Here is a 16,905-nt window from a genome sequence, read left to right on the forward strand (position 1 = left end):
GAGGCTTGCTAATGTAAACAAAGACGAGGTTACGTCCAAAACACATCAGGCATTGTTTCTGATAGCAACTTTCTGTGGGTCCGCTGCCGATTTGACGTCAGTTCGGATGGAATATGTATCTTGTCGTTGTACAGGTCCCCTTTAAGTACTTGATTTTAAACTTATTTTCAGTATTTAGTATAGTTCTGGTCCACAAATAACTTTATAGTGTTTTCCTTCTACTCCAAATTGAGTATTTTCCAATTTAAGGTGAACACAATTCCTACAAACTCTGATGTGATGCTACCTTTTTATTTTCCCTTACGATATTGCTATTTAATTTTTTGAAGACGCCCTGATACTCTCATCAGATTTTCACAGGGCAGAGAAATGAGCAGCATGAGACTCTTCTGGGAGTGTGTAGAAGCAAAACTCCCTTTTTTAGCGTTTGCAGACCATTTACATGCACGAAAAACCTATAAAAAACATAAAAAGCATAATAGGGCCCCTTTAACAATGTTTTAGAGTCACAGGAGAAACTGATGCTCGGATAGGAACCAAAACAAATTCTTGCTGTGATTAGTCCAACTGTCATACTAGTAGAATGTATGATCACAATTTGCTATAAGCGGAGTAAAATCCTGTTAGCTGACGTAGCCAACCTTTAATTATTTGGTATAAAATCTGCTCATGCGAGTGGAGGACGGTGATAGTTGTTTTATAAGCTGTTGGCATTTCCTCCCAATTATCTGCTGCTGGGGGAAAGCTCCTGCTCTAACTCAAACTCAAACATCCAGACACACTGGAGTTAGTGCAGATCAGTGGGGATTTGTCTGGGTGGTTTTCAGGAAAAGGGTTTTAACAATACTCATACACGGATTAGTACATCTGAATGAGCCTATTTCTAGTGTTGTCTGTAGTGGTGAAGGGAGAATCTTGTTCTGATGCCGGACACTTTAAACACTTAATTTGATGCCTTTTGTTAGTAAAGTTTTTAATAACGACTGGTATTCATGTTCTTATCATCGTTGACTATTCTCTATTCATCAGTGTTTTGTTTTCCACTGATGAACATTACATTACATGTTACTTGTTAGACGCTTTTATCCAAAGCGACTTACATACTCAATACTGTGGGCAATCCCCACAGGAGCAATGTGGGGTGAAGTGTCTTGCCCAGGGACACAACGACATGCAGTGGGGTTTGAACCTGTGCTCCCCTGATCCCAACACCAAGGCACTATCCACTGCGCCACAGCCGCCCGAACAGTGTTTAAATGTGCCATGAAATTCTACAGGAGCATTTTTAAAGTATTTTAAATGTAATTACTTCATTAACTCTCCTTCTCTCGGAAACGAGCGAGAGCCTCTGAGAACAGAACATCTGTCATTCCCCCTGCAGCGACGCTCCTGAACGCAGCTTTACCATCATCAGTGGGAGTTTAGTTCACTGGAAACATGCAGAAAAATATCCGGGCAGCTGAGCTGTGTTATTCTGTGTGAACGAGGCAAGTTTAACTAACAGCAGTCAGCAGCTGCTCATTATTATCCTGCCTGTGTGTGGGTGTGTGGCTTTTACTGAGATGGAACTGTGAGATGTGTGTGTGTGTGTTCAGCTTTATCTAATGAAGTAGGCTCGACCTGTGTGTGTGTGTGTGTGTGTGTGTGTGTGTGTGTGTGTGTGTGTGTGTGTGTGTGTGTGTGTGTGTGTGTGTGTGTGTGTGTGTGTGTGTGTGTGTGTGTGTGTGTGTGTGTGTGTGTGTGTGTGTGTGTGTGTTGTGTGTGTGTGTGTGTGTGTGTGTGTGTGTGTGTGTGTGGTGTGTGTGTGTGTGTGTGTGTGTGTGTGTGTGTGTGTGTGTGTGTGTGTGTGTGTGTGTGTGTGTGTGTGTGTGTGTGTGTGCGCACACGTACCCATCATGAAGATGACCTTTGGTTTCTTCTGTTCTGTACAATAACCTGTCAGAGGGAAGAGATCAGAGTTTACTGAGGAGTAGGTCAACACGTGCAGGACACTGTACACGCACGCAGGCACAGAAATAATTCAGAATCATTTGTTTATATATATTTGAACCACCAACAGCCTGGTTTGTAAATGAGAAATTAGGAAATTACACGCGTTATACCAGAGTCCCATAAATCACACTTTTATTTTTTCATACGACCTGTTTTCGTCATGTGAAAATGTTATAATGTTTTCAGTATAAGTGACATTATTTAAAACATATTTAATGTAAGATTTATGTCTAATATCCTTTACAAATCAGGGGTTCAGCAGTTGATTCCCACCCGAAATTGTTCCCGTTCGCATGTCTATGGTCACGTACCATGAGTTTATGTAAACTGCTTTGGATTAAAAAGTGATCTAAATACCATGTAATAATAATAATAATAATTGCCTTGGTGTAATTAACATTATCTTATTCTCAATGGCTGAAATAAACTAATTTGCCATAACTGATCTTGTGTTGTATTACACCATATACTAACTTAGTATTATCCTTCAGTGATTACTCACTAAGGCAAATTGTTAAATATATTATATTGCCATATAATACAACTTGCTGTTGCCAATATTTTTTAGAGAAAACATCTCTAACCAATCTCTCTCTTATGCACTGATACAGATTAAAGGGATGTCAAATGCAGGATACGTTTCATTAAAAGAGACAAAAGTTGTGTCCGAATTCAATATAATATGCATTATAAACTGAGGGACATACATAGGCATTTAAATGAGCAGTGATTCAGTTCTAAAACTGTTTAAATATATTCTCATATCAATTATGATCATATAATTATAATTTGTTGTTAAGCTACTGTGATTCATTTCAATTCAATCACTGAGGGAAATGAATGCCAACATTTGCATCTTTAAAGCTGGGGTGAATGGGAGTGTTCTCACAATTAACATAAAATCAGCAGTGGCAACAACAACAGCTACACCAGTCATGCTATAATAACATTTCATTATTCATTTGGTCTATAAACTAGTTTATAAAAAACCCTAACAATATGTTGAACGCGAGGTGTCAAACTTCATCACCAGTTTCTACATAAGAGCCTAATTTGAGACGATCATTATTTGCAGGAAGTCAGTCTGCAATATTAGAAAGTTGTTTAATGTCAAAAAAGAAATTATGATGGTGACTAAACACAAGGTTTGTTGTCTTATAATCAGACATGTCTACTCCTCCTCCTCTCTGTCCTCCGCCTGCTGCAGGGAGACGTTAGCGTAGCGACAGTTAGCTGACAAGATAGACATCAGAGTACCTGCCTTCCCCTCTAACACACACACACACACACACAACACACACACACACACACACACACACACACACACACACACACACACACACACACACACACACACACACACACACACACACACACACACACACACACACACTGCACAAGGCTGCAGGGAGAAGTTCATTCAGGCATCTTGTGAATAGCCATTCCTTGACACGTGGCATTTACTGAGATGGAACTGTGTGTGTGTGTGTGTGTGTGTGTGTGTGTGTGTGTGTGTGTGTGTGTGTGTTTGTCTCTTGACCGTTGATACCATCAATTTCATTACATCGATTTTTACTTTTAACTCACTTTCTGTGGTTCCTTCAACATGCCCGATTTCTTCATCCTCTTCAACCTGGAAAGATAGACACATCATTTGTTTTAATGTATTCTGTATTTTGTCACTTCTCAAATGCATGTCTATTTTCATTTTTCATTATGTTATGTCCAACTTGAGAAAAAAGAAGACGTTGGTACATTGGACTGAAACAATGAGTCAACTGATAGAAAAACACACCTATTGCCATATCAATACAGGAAAGGGCCTTTCACGTACACTAAAGCTGGAAGCACAACATTAGTGGTGTCCTGCAGCATTAAGAGGCATTTAAGATGGGGAAAAGAGGCAAGAGAATATAGAACAAGAGACACAAAGAACATTGTTTTACGTAAGAGACAGTTAAGGGTATTTGACAGCACTAAACCTTGGGAAAGTGCGAGATTGAAAGAGAGCAAAGACAGATGAAATATTATTGAGAGACTAATACACAGAGTGCTGAGCGTTACTCTGTGAATCCCGATCACAGAGTAACAAACGCATGGCGGTGGAAATAATTGTCTGAAAGACATTCTGCACAAAGTCTGACTCATTTGATTCAAACGCTCATCCAACTGGTTCGGATATTTGAGACCATTTTCCGAAATAATTTCTCCCTCAGGTCTCCTTGCCTCAGGTTTCCATGGTTATTCTGATCAGCTTTAGTCGTCTGCATCACAAATGACCAGTGTGGAAATCTCAAATGTTGGCTTAATGAAAAATCATGAATTCTTAGTATCCGACAGTCTGCTGACAAAGGAAACAAACGTGTGTGTGTGTGTGTGGTGTGTGTGTGTGTGGTGTGGTGTGTGTGTGTGTGTGGTGTGTGTGTGTGTGTGTGTGTGTGTGTGTGTTGTGTGTGTGTGGTGTGTGTGTGTGTGTGTGTGTGTGTGTGTGTGTGTGTGTGTGTGTGTGTGTGTGTGTGTGTAGGTGTGTGTGTGTGGTGTGTGTGTGTGTTGTGGTGTGTGTGTGTGTGTGGTGTGTTGTGTGTGTGTGTGTGTGTGTGTGTGTGTGTGTGTGTGTGTGTGTGTGTGTTGTGTGTGTGTTAGTAGTGTTGATGTGTGTGTGTGTGCGTATTGTGTGTGTGTGTGTGTGTGTGTTGTGTGTGTGTGTGTGTGTGTGTGTGTGGTGTGTGTGTGTGTGTGTGTGTGTGTGTGTGTGGTGTGTGTACCGAGGACATATAGTATTGTTTAGCTATTTGAACACGAGAACAATCTACAATCTCGCAAATAGTCAGTCACCACTTGTGGGATGTATTTCTGTGGACCAAAGTGGTACCCATTTGTAGTGTTGTCGTACTTGAGAACGGTCTTTTGTCTAGAAAAACGGTAAACTTGGTCTGGTCTCGGAATCGTCTACATTTCTACTCGGTCTTGTCTCGGTCTCGGACTTATAGGACTTGAGATCTTATGTCAAGATGTCTTATGTCTTATGCTGTGGCTGGGGATGTGCTTGGATGTAAAACACCCTGTTTCAAATGCAACCAAGAATCACTTTTTGAATGAATATGATGAAGTTGAATTGATGTATTACTGTTTGTAAGTGGGTCTTTTTATAATGATGTGGATGTTTCAGAACAAATGGACTACTACGGTATCTTCCACATTTTATTGTAAGTGTATTATGTAGTGTTGAATTCACACTAGTCTGGTTCCGGTCTTGACTCTGTCTCGACCCAAGTCTTGGTCTTGTCTTGGTCTCAGTAAAGGTGGTTTTGACTACAACACTAGCATTTTGTGACACATTTAATCTGAGTAAACTTTGATTAGAAAGCTAATATCATGCCCGATTTGCATTAAAAAGACACAGGCACTGCACTAGTTATAAATCATGGAATGTAAGCTGAAAATAATTCCCCCTTAAGCTGCATTCACATGATACACGTATTGCTCTTTTCTATCGTTACACAGATCTTCAGGTATTGCTAAGAAATAGTATTGCGTGCGGGGGGGAGGGTGCAATACCCTAATTGTTAAGTGTTGCCACTTCCAAGTCTCTAATATAGGGAGATATATCATCCCCTAGTTTAGTATTGTTCATTTATTTAGTCTCTCAAGTAATATAAACCTGTTATAATAATTACAGTGGATCGAATGGGAAACGTAAAGAAGGCACTCACATGGAGCACATTATCACCCCGATCTGAAATATATCTCACAACATTACGTAACAAAATGGTAATTGAGCATATGGCCAGCTGATTAAATTACAAATGAGGTGTCTGTGACAATATTTCCGAGAAAAATCACAGCTCTGTTGGGACCTTATTGATGAATCAATTGTACCCTAATGAGGCTAATTGCCCCCATTTGACTTCTAGAAATTAGATGCTGCACTGAAGTGAAGGGATACATTGAACATTCGCCGTAACAACAGATATATTATTAATGAAGTCTCATACAGTATGTCAATAAATATCAATATTTATGGGATGTTAAAGGTTCCATGTCATGGCCATTTCTACTGATCATAATTCCATTGTTGAGGTCTACTAAAATACATTTATATTGTGCAATTCCCCCCCCCCCCTCCCTCCCTGTGAGCCCAGTGGCCGTCTGCGAGACAGCGAGACACAGCGAAACCCAGCCCGAAACACACACACACCCGCAGCCTGGCTGGGAGTTTGTGTGTGTGCCCTGGCTGAGTTCCGCGCTGTCTCGCAGACCCTACACCAGTGAGCCAGCTCACAGTGTCCCGCTCCTCGTAGCAGCGAGCCTCGCAACGTCCCGCCGAGTGTGTGTGTGTGAGGAAGTCCGCGGATTGGTCCAAACGTAACGGCTCCGCGGACATAACGTAACGGACCAATCCGCGGAGCCGTTACGTTACGTCACTATACCCAAATACGTCACTATACCCAAGAAGTAAACAATGGAAAAAGAGAAATGTCCAACGAGGCGTTCTGGGGCAGCACAGACAGGTCTTTTCTGTGTTAGAGTTTTACTCGCTACAGGGTGTACTTTGAGGGTTTGTGACTCTGCAGACCGTTTACATGCAGAAAAAGCTACATAACACACAAGGGGACCGGTAATAACCGGAAAAGCATGACATGGGACCTTTAATCAAAACACAATGTTATCCATCTGCCAGACTACATCTTATCTAAGCATTGAATAAAACTAAAACGTTATTACATTCAACAGAGTGAGTGTTGTTGATGAGATAAACAAAATGGAGTAACGATGATAAATCTTCAGGTCACAAATGACCGAATAAATGGAAGAAAATACTGACTTTGAATTGTTGATTTAATAAAATGAACGAGTGATTTGTAATTTGATTTTGGGGCAATTTGAGGGAACAGTTTATCAAATATTTCCCTAATGGACTTCCTCGTTAAATGCCGTCTGATTTGTATTCAAATGAGAAAGAGAGGGTTCAAATCTAAATCTTAATGGCTCTTTGAAATTAAAATGCTAATAGGCCCTGTAAAAGGCAAATAGAAACCGATCATGCAAGCACCGAGTTGTGGAGTATGGAGAGTGTCAAAAACAAAATGAAACCAAACCAACTGGGACGAGAAGCATTATCTAACAACTTAAAACCTCACGATTTGTGTTGGCAGAAGAAACGATTCAAATGATGCAACACATTTACAGAAATCTGACAGAACAGGCGTCTATTGTCTCCACAGACACGTTTCTCAGGCATGCAGACACCTTTTGTGCTTCATCACCTTCGTGTTTCATATCACTACCGAACAAAAAGTATTCAAAAGTGTGAAAACGGAGTGTCTGCTCTGATCTGATGTGCACAGAAATGTAGTGTGAGATGAGCGTCTGCCATGTACTCACACTGTGCCAAAGTTATTCACTCAATTTCACCTCGATGTAGTCGAATCTCAAAAAGAAGATCCTCTAAAAGTAGGGTTTAATATATTTCATAAATATATCCTATTTAAGAAGAAACAAGGAGTCACACAATGAACTAGATGATAGTCAACAATAAGCGAAGCTAAAATAAATTAAAACGTCTAAAAAGACGTTTCAGTCCCTTAGAACAGTGTTTCTCAAACTTTTTCATACCAAGGACCACTTAACCAATAAATAAACACTCGCGGACCACCTAACTCCACAAATATAAAAAACCACATAGTTTTTCTAGAACAGATTACAAATCGCCTGAAAATGGTACAAACAAGTGGCAACATGTGTGATGAAGGTGTTGCGCTGGGCTATATCATGCAATCGAAAGTGAAACTTAACCTTGCTCCATTGCAGAGATATTCCCGCGAGAGTGCGGAAAACTGAAATTGATTAATTAATTTCAAATGTGAAATGTTACCAATATACTCACGGACCACCAGTGGTCCGCGGACCACACTTTGAGAAGCACTGCCTTAGAAGATGTAGTATTGACCAAATGTATCCAAAATGTTTTCTATAAAGATTTCCAACACTAGGTTGAGGGCTGGTCAATATACGGCCATTATATGGATACTGTTTCAGAAGATAAATAGCACCAATAGTCAACCGTACAATATCCTGGCTTTATCGATATTGAGGTATTTGGTCAAAAATATTATAATATTTGATATTATCCACATCGCCCAGCCCTAACATCTCAGTGGCTATTGAAACAATACTGTTTTTCTTCATGTTCTCATACGGTGTCCAAGCAATGAAGCTGTCTTGTTTTTGTGTTTTCTTGGAACTGTTTGTGATTTGGAGACAGCTGCCTATCAGTAAATGCCAACAAACAGCCTGGCATCATCTGCAGACAGATGACTGAACAAAACACGACCTCCCTTGTCCATCTATTAGCATCTCTCGACTTCTTATCTTTGAAGACTTTCAGACATGTGGCGGTTTGCAGCGGGCTCAGTGGAAAGTAGAGCTGCAGTTACATTGAGTAAAGTCACGCAGAATAAAGTGAAGGCGAGCTCTGCGAGTGTTAAATAAATGGCGTCAGTGTGGGGGAGTGGGTGCCAGCTTGGCATGTGGGCACACCAACTGGTGCGGTGACTCAGAGAAACACAGGCACAGTCATTTTGCAAACACGTGATGGAGGCTAGATATGTATGTAAACACATAAACTAAAACACTGTACGAAAAATAAAGTGTTTTTATTAATGCCTGGGAAGATGATGCTGTATGTAGGAGATAGTGAATGGAACGTGCACAGGGACACGTGCACATTCATAAACACTGTGACGCTGTTTTGCTACACATCATGTGGGAGAAACATTTTTCACGTTGAGATATTTCAGTCTGAAAACAACAAAATGGACTCTTATTTTCTTTCTTATTTTCATCAGTGATAAAGTAAAATTGGTTAAAAGCAAGAAATATTTGCAGTAAAATGTTGAGGAGATGTGAAAACCGAGACCCAAAATAGCCGCTCAGCCCTTCTGTGAATTGCCACTCAAAATCTCACATCTGAAGCCACAAATACGGGATGACAAGTCTGCGCTGTGTGTTCGCTCCACTTCACAGAAAGTGCTCGCCACAGGAAGAGCTGCACGGGGACGAGGTCGTCTGCAATGAATTGGGCTGGAGCTTTTTTGTTTGCACTTCTCTTGTCCTCTACAACTGTATCGATATCCCAGCATCACCCTGGCTCTGAATGTGCCTTTGTGGGTGACATTGTTAAAAAATGATCAATCAGCCTAAGAGTGTTTTATTAGGAAAGCTCATGAAGTGCCGTGCAGCGCAGGAGAGTTGTTGTTGTGACAGAGGGCTGGCTGTGAGGGAAGATGTGTTTGTGAACATGGACGGTGAATATTTAAACAATGTGACGATTCCCGTGGACAAAAACATATCAACACAGGCTGAGGACACAGGTGGAGAGCAGTGTAGCATTTGATGGGTTTGGTGCTCTAGATCAGTGCTTCTCAAACTTTTCAGTAATGTACCCCCTTTGAAACATTTTCTCAGCCAAGTACCCCCTGACCGACCACGGACATTTTTGATCGAAAAAGCCTATATAAATAATTACAATATAGTGATGTTCCCTCAGTGTGTGATTTATTAACTCCTTCGTGCATGCATTACAACAAACTAAGGATATTTTCATCTTCATGCATGAAAAAAAATAACATAAGAAAAAAAAATTAAAACATATTTTTCCATGGAGTTTTTCAACTGAAGTAATATATGTTTAACAAACCAATGAAAACAATTATATATTATGCAAAACTATAAAATACAATACACAAATTTGACATGTTTATATGAGGAGGAATATTTGATATAAAATTGTGTTTTCTATTTAACGTATTGTTCTAAGATTGTTTTTGTAATCATGCATGGTATTTTTTTAAACCTTTTATTTTAATTTGTTTAAAGTCTCACGTACCCCCTGCAGTCCCCCAACGTACCCCTAGGGGTCCGTGTACCCCCATTTGAGAATCACTGATTTTTAGTGCCATTATTAAACTTACATAACTGATTGATTATCTGCATTAATCAAAACTATGCATTTGTGTTGGGTGAAAGGTTTTAAGTTGATGATTATTGACTAAACATTTTATTTTATTGACTCAAAATGTAACGGTTTTCCAAACTAAGCAAATTGTGGAGCAGTGTGCAAAAAAGGGGCACCAGCGTTTGCTTTGTTTTAGGAAATAAACGTTGTTTGAATTGTAAAGAAAAACCTGAACCTGTTCTTTATAACAGTACCTGTCCTGAAGTGTTTTCCAGATGTGAAAGCTCCATGTTAAATGTTAGCTGGAACATGGTATCCGTACTGCAACACGTTAGGAAAAGCATTTTTGTCTTTGATTTATTTCACGAACGTTTTTTCTAATTGTTTTGCCTCTAATGGCGCGTTTCCACTGTAGCGGGTAGCTCGCTTTAAGCGTGCCGAGCCGTGCGGGGCCCGTTTTTGGTTGCGTTTCCACTTGGCCTAGTTTTGGCCCGGGGCTACTTTTTCACCTTTTTTCTGGCCCGACTAAAACGTGGTTCTAGGGCCAGGAACAACCAGGCTGAGTCGGGCTGAGTATGCTAAACTGGAGAGAGAATCGCTGGCAAGGGGGCTACAACTACAACAAGATGAACATATTTGACCGTGATTTAATTGTAATACACGTTTCAAAATAGGTAACAACATACTGATACCGGTTAGTAAAAACCATGAATTAATGCTTTGACAAGTCTGCAGACAGACGGCAGGCGAAAAACCCTTTTAAAATGCGTGTTTTCTAAATGTAGCTTGGCTAAGCTAACGTTATATGCTCCGACCGTCCACACTCACAACAACGGCCTATACAGACATAAATAAACCAGCGACTGTATTCGCCATGACACAGGCAGTCTGTGGTTTGTACTTGTTTAACTTTTGTCTAGTTTCTGAACAGATATGAGGAGCTCTGAGTGCTAACAGCTAACGGCTGTGTTGTTTTTCTGGGGCTCTCATTGAAGATGACGTCACGGCTCCGCCTACACTGCGTTACTATAGTAACTGCCCCAGTTCCTAAACTGTAATGGAAGCGCAGCATTAAAGTGAGCCGGGCCTCCCTAACCAAACCGAGCGAGGCCTGCAGTGGAAACGCGCCATAACAGTATTAGTAGACAACATAACAATGGCTGTATTAAAGCAGTTCCGCTTTTGGAAAAAGCAAACAAACAAAACGAAAAGTATCCCCATCTCAAAATAAGGTAAAAACAGGTATAAAAAAATCCCAAAGAATAGCAATCTTACCTCATCGTACTTGCAGGCAACATCTGCCATACTGGTTTCCCCCAGTAGACTGAGGTCCAGCTCACTGGGACCTGAGCACAGAAACACAATCATCAAACTCTCAGCTTACGGTAAATTCACCTCAAATGACTCGTGGTGATGCAAACGGCTTGAACATGAGAAAATCCAAAACGTACTTGGATCATATGTAGGTTTCTGCCAACATCACATGACAACAGATGCCTGGGTATATTGCATCATCTCATTATAATACAGCTCATCAAGTCTCGTAAGACGCAGTGCCACAACTAACTTCCAGATGTTTACATGCAGCTGCACATCTGCATTTTAAGGAGGATAACATATCTACAAATCAAGCTTAATTTGAGCTGCATACACGGAATCTAATCTCCATATGTTCAGAAAGCAGCTGAGCCCAACACAGCATCTTCTTCTCCTTCCTCGGTGGAACTGGGTCGTGAATAACATTTCTTCTCTGCAGTTTCTCTTCCCGCACGGCAGACAGCTGGGTTAGTTTCTGCAGCTTCAAACGCTCAGGCAGATTCCAGAGAGACGGCAGTGGTGCATTGCCTACTTTCCTTATGTAGAAAAGTGTCGGAATGAATCAGATTTACAGAGAAGATCAGAACGGCATACTCTCTGCAGCCACAACTTTAGAGTCAGCAACATGGCAGAGGGCAGAGGGGCTGAGCTTTTTGTTTCCTGAGGCTAAATCTGTCAGGTAGCCGCAGCCGTCAGCAACACCTCAGTTTGCTCCACATATTTACACACTGAAGATGGAGGAGATGTGCCGCTATATAAGCAGAAGATGGACTGTCGGAATAATCTTCACCTATTGTGCAAAATCCACTTATTCATGTCTCTTCGACATCAACATGTGTCCCCTCTGTGGAAAGAGACTCTGAAAGTTTCAGGAACAAAGATTCTCTCTCTTTTTGATCCATTTCTATAAAAACCTGTCTGAAAATGAGCTGATCAGATTTTGGCCACTTTATGATGTCATAACGATGTTTTGGCTTGTGTAACTATTAGCCAATCAGCAACCAAGGTAACCCCCCCCCCCCCCCCCCCCCACCTTATCACCTGAATCTCCTCCTAGAGCACCATTGTGTTCTTTGTAACCAAATGTCTCTCAGAGGGGCGTGGGGAGGGGCTCCTTATTTTCATCTGAAGTAACAGACAGAGAATCAGCACTTTGGAAACAGGGCTGAAACAGAGGGGATTATGGGTAATGCTGCAATGATCCGTTTGGTGTTTGGAGCCAAACACTTCAGAGACATGTTTTGTAAATATCTGATACTTATGATATATTGATGAAAAACAGTATAATAGGGGACCTTTAAAGAGTTTTCCTCAACTGCTACTAATCTGATATCAAAATGATGGCATGTCCATTTTTGTTTCCTGCAGCTTTTCCTTATATTTTTCAATATGAGCTGTTTGAAGCAATTTCACCTGTACTGAAGATTAAAGGTTGAAGCTGGAGATTTCACATAATAGACCCATTAATTTGCACTCGTGTGGCTTCCATATAGGAAACATATGCAGGAAATGTACATTGACAAAGGCACAGATGTCTTGCTGCTCTTACAATACAGGGCACAGCTGAGATAAGGGCTGTGCAGTCTGCGCAGGACGTACTGCTTTATGCAAGTGGACTCTAAATGCATGAGAAATAAAGATTGGATTAGACGAAAAACATTATCTAAACAACAACTTGATGTTATTTTCTTACATGATTATTTTGTGGTAATCTTTGGATTTAGATGTATTGTCCCAGAGGGAAATGTGTTTTTTACAGCTGGTTAACAACATATACACACATACATAAAACACAAGACACAAAGCCACACACTGCATCTGAACATACAGTAGCAACAGGTAAACTGTGGTCACGGTTGGGAGGGTTACTACTTTGAAAATGTATTGCGTTACAATTACTAGTAACTGTAAAAAACATGTAATCAGTAACATAATGTTAGTTATGTGACCTGATTACTTTTGGATTAGCTCAATATCAAATGCATTGCAGATAAATACAAGGGAAAATAAATATCAATAAGATGTACATTTTTTAAGTGTATTATGTAAGACAACAGGACAATGTGACCTTAGAATAGAAGAAATGATGAAGAAAAAAGATATTTAGGATCAAAATGGTGTCCTCTGCTCAGAGATGTCTTTTGTAGAAAACCTGCCTTTCATGAAGCATATTCAGGTAGAAGACTATACATACACCAACTGTTAGGGAATCATTTGCTTAGGTATTCAACCTTCGACACAGTTCATCATTGTCTCCTCTCACTGTCTCCTTTCCCACGGCATAGGTCTACGGCCTTGGGCGCATTGTTGTTGCCAGTCTATGACGGAGCACAAGCCGCCATGAGGTAGTTTGATGTCCAGGGACGTAGGTTCCCTGACGCATTCTTTTCTATGGACGAGAGCTCTAGTTAGATTCAGGGTCCATAATGGTTTAGTCTCACTGATGAAGAATGTTGATTATTACACTCCGAACTAGTTAAAACCTTGAGCTGCAGAAGAGTTCTTCAGAATTGGTTTGGCAACCGCTGTGTCAACTCGTGACCAGGGTGGGATTTTCACGGAGGCCATGACGGCCATGGCCGTCGTAGCCCCTCGGTCTGGCCGTTATGCCCCACAAATAATTGTACGTCCTACGGCCACCATGGCCTTTGGGCCCCTCACACTGTTAAAATCTTGAAGTTGCTTTAAAAGCGTCAGAACAGTGGTTTCTGAACTGCATTATGCTGCGTTCACAACGGACGCAATGCGAATATTCGCATTGCTCTAACCGCTGGAATTTCACCCGGTTTCACCGCGGCTGTCAGCTGTGTTTACTCCTGTCACAGGGCGAGCTGGAGAGGGGGCGGGGCTTATATCCATGAAAATACTGTGGTGGAAAGCAACTACGACAAACTTATCCTATTTTACCGTGATTTAATTGTAATACACGTTTCAAAATGATGCCGAATTAACTAAATACTGGTAACGGTTAGTAAAAACCATGCTTAGACAAGTGTGCAGACAAGATGGCAGGCGAAAAACCTTTTAAAATGCGTGTTTTCTGAATGGAGATCGGATCGATCAGGCTAAACTAACGTTGTAGCTGCTCCGTCCAATCTCACACCAACGTCCTAAAGACAGACATGACACAGACAGTCTGTGGTATACACACACGAATGATGTATGTGCAGAGTTTGACCCTTGAAGGCTGTTTCTTCTGCTCTGAAATGGAATCTATTTGTTACATATTAATAGAATTTTTTATTTGATTTCGGATTTGTGAATGGGAGAAGTAGTAGATGGAAAACATACCAAACACTAATTATTCGAAGTAAAGTATTTCATTTTATATACGGTAATACTAAGGAGGCATAGGCCTATAGGATGATATAATGTTTGACATTATTGATATAAAAAAAGTGATGTCATTCGTGTGTTCATCAGATAGTTTATTTATTTGTAAGCTCCAAATCCAAATGTTTCCCTCAATGGCCTTTGTGCCCTGGCATGTGGCCTTTCCGCCCTGAACAAATGTGTGAAACCAAAGGCCAAATGGCCTTGCCCCTAAAATGACGAAAATCCAAGCCTGCTCGTGACGCACCGCCTGTCTTTTCAATTCTCCGGCCGTAACTCCAAATAAACCGCCAGTGTTTGCCATCAAAGCTCCAGCTCTCCTCGTGTCTCTCTGAGTCCTGATTCCAATTGCTTCAGAAGTTTCCCCCACAAACACCAACAATGATACACATGAACACATACTACAGAAATAAAATCTGAGCTGACAGAAAGTGCTCCGTGTTAGTTTAATATGCACAGTAAAACTCACACACACTTTTTTATGAACACATTTGTTCACCTACTGAATAAAAAAAAGAACAAATGAACCAAAGAAAGTGAAAACCATGAAGCAGATTCAGGCAGCAGGCGTATAGATTCACACTTAAAGATGTAACAGTAATCTGATTACATATTGTTTTTATGTAACTGTAAGGGAATACAGTCTCCTTTTTGTTGGTGTCCTTATTACTTAATCCTGTTAACAGTAATCCAAAATTCCCCTTTCTTCATCTAAGTGTCCCGCATCTCAGCAGACATTAACAGGAAGCCCCGGCTTTCTAGTGCTGGCTTTGAGTGAACATATCTCTGTGCTTGATCTCTCCATTTATCCGAGGATCTATTTTTGGAGTTTTGCAGGCTTCTTGAGCTCAAGAGGTTCAGAGTTTTGAACAATCTGCCTCTGTATTTCAGTGTCCTGTTATTAGACTGCTGTCAAGTGCTGTCGAGTAGCACGAGGCCATTTTGATGTCAAGGATTGCCGCTAATGTGATGTCTTGATCACGTATCGTGTGAGTCTAGAGAAAAGCTGTAACTTGTGTAATAATGATGCCACATCCTACCTGCACATCAACAGCTGCCTTCGCTCTCTGCTCTTCTCTACTCTTACCGCCATATCCGTCTGAAACAAAACTCAAATCTGTTCCAAACTGTTCCCTTTCCAGATATGTTTTAGTTTAAAAGAAGGAAAACCCAGTACCCAGCTTTCTGCTGTGCTGCAACTGTGCCCAAACTTCGTGGCACAACATGATGAACCATGAGCACAAGAAAGTCAATTCTACCTATAAAGCCCTACAGCAGGGGTGTCAAACTCAATTTCATCGCGGGCCACATTCGTATAAAGCTTGCACTCAAAGGGCCGGTTGTAACTATATAAAATATATAATATATAGGCCTATATATAAAATAATGTATTATATTACATTATTGCCTCTGAACTGGATTATTATCGGATAGGATAATAACTTAGTAATTAACTACGTCTGAAAGCAGAAGTCCAGGGCAAATAATTGCAAGTCTCTTCAGTGCGCATGTCACAAAATGAGATGCATTGTGGGACATGTAGTTTATGGGCAACCTTCTTCTGTAAAGTGGCATGTAACCGTATATAATACACTTATTATATTCTTTGCAAGCTCTTGCAGGGCCACATAAAATGAAGTCGCGGGCCGGATTTGGCCCCCGGGCCTTGAGTTTGAGACCCCTGCCCTACAGGGTTCATACACTTTTTCACCAATGCTTCTCCATGACTTTTACCTAATTTTCCATGACCAAAGAAATTACTCTTTCTCAGCGGTACCACTGAAAATGGTTTATTCAGGGAACAGGAAAATAAGGTCTGCATATGAAACATGTCGTGCCTATCTAAAACAAATCAAATAGGCTTACTAGCTCCTACACGCTAAAGCAACTCAAATCTCTCACCAGCAAAATAGTATAGTATAGAGTATTTATTATCATTATAGTATTACTATTTCGGCAATTAGATAACATATAAATTATATTTGATGCAACTTTAGTTACATTTCCATGACTTTTCCAAAACTTTGGGAAACATATTGTTTTCCAAAACTTTTCCAGGGCCTGGAATTAACATTTTGAATTTCCATGACTTCTCCAGGTTTCTAATGACCGTAAGAACCCTGGCCCTAAAGCACAGGATGTTCGTAAAGGGTTTTATATTCTGTACAGTTTGTGACAACCTCTGCTCCATCCCCTCAATGCAGACTGTAAAGATACAAAACAACAACAAACAACAACAACACCTGAATCTGGATAAAAGAGTGGAAGAATCTTGGAGAAAGCCCCACTGGAGTGATCCTCCTCCC

The 16,905-nt window shown here is 40.6% G+C and overlaps 1 protein-coding gene across 1 annotated transcript in view; it reads right to left on the bottom strand.

Moving 5' to 3' along the window:
* ak5 (adenylate kinase 5) overlaps nt 1-16,905 on the bottom strand; it is a 71,546-nt gene that overhangs the window by 19,109 nt on the left and 35,532 nt on the right. Inside the window, 3 exon segments of the mRNA XM_034207727.1 lie at nt 1,891-1,935; nt 3,580-3,625; nt 11,225-11,295. Of these exon segments, the coding sequence (XP_034063618.1) occupies nt 1,891-1,935; nt 3,580-3,625; nt 11,225-11,295 (162 nt within the window).

The sequence above is a fragment of the Gymnodraco acuticeps genome, unplaced genomic scaffold (assembly GCF_902827175.1).
Source record: "Gymnodraco acuticeps unplaced genomic scaffold, fGymAcu1.1, whole genome shotgun sequence".
Classification (NCBI taxonomy): Eukaryota; Metazoa; Chordata; class Actinopteri; order Perciformes; family Bathydraconidae; genus Gymnodraco; species Gymnodraco acuticeps.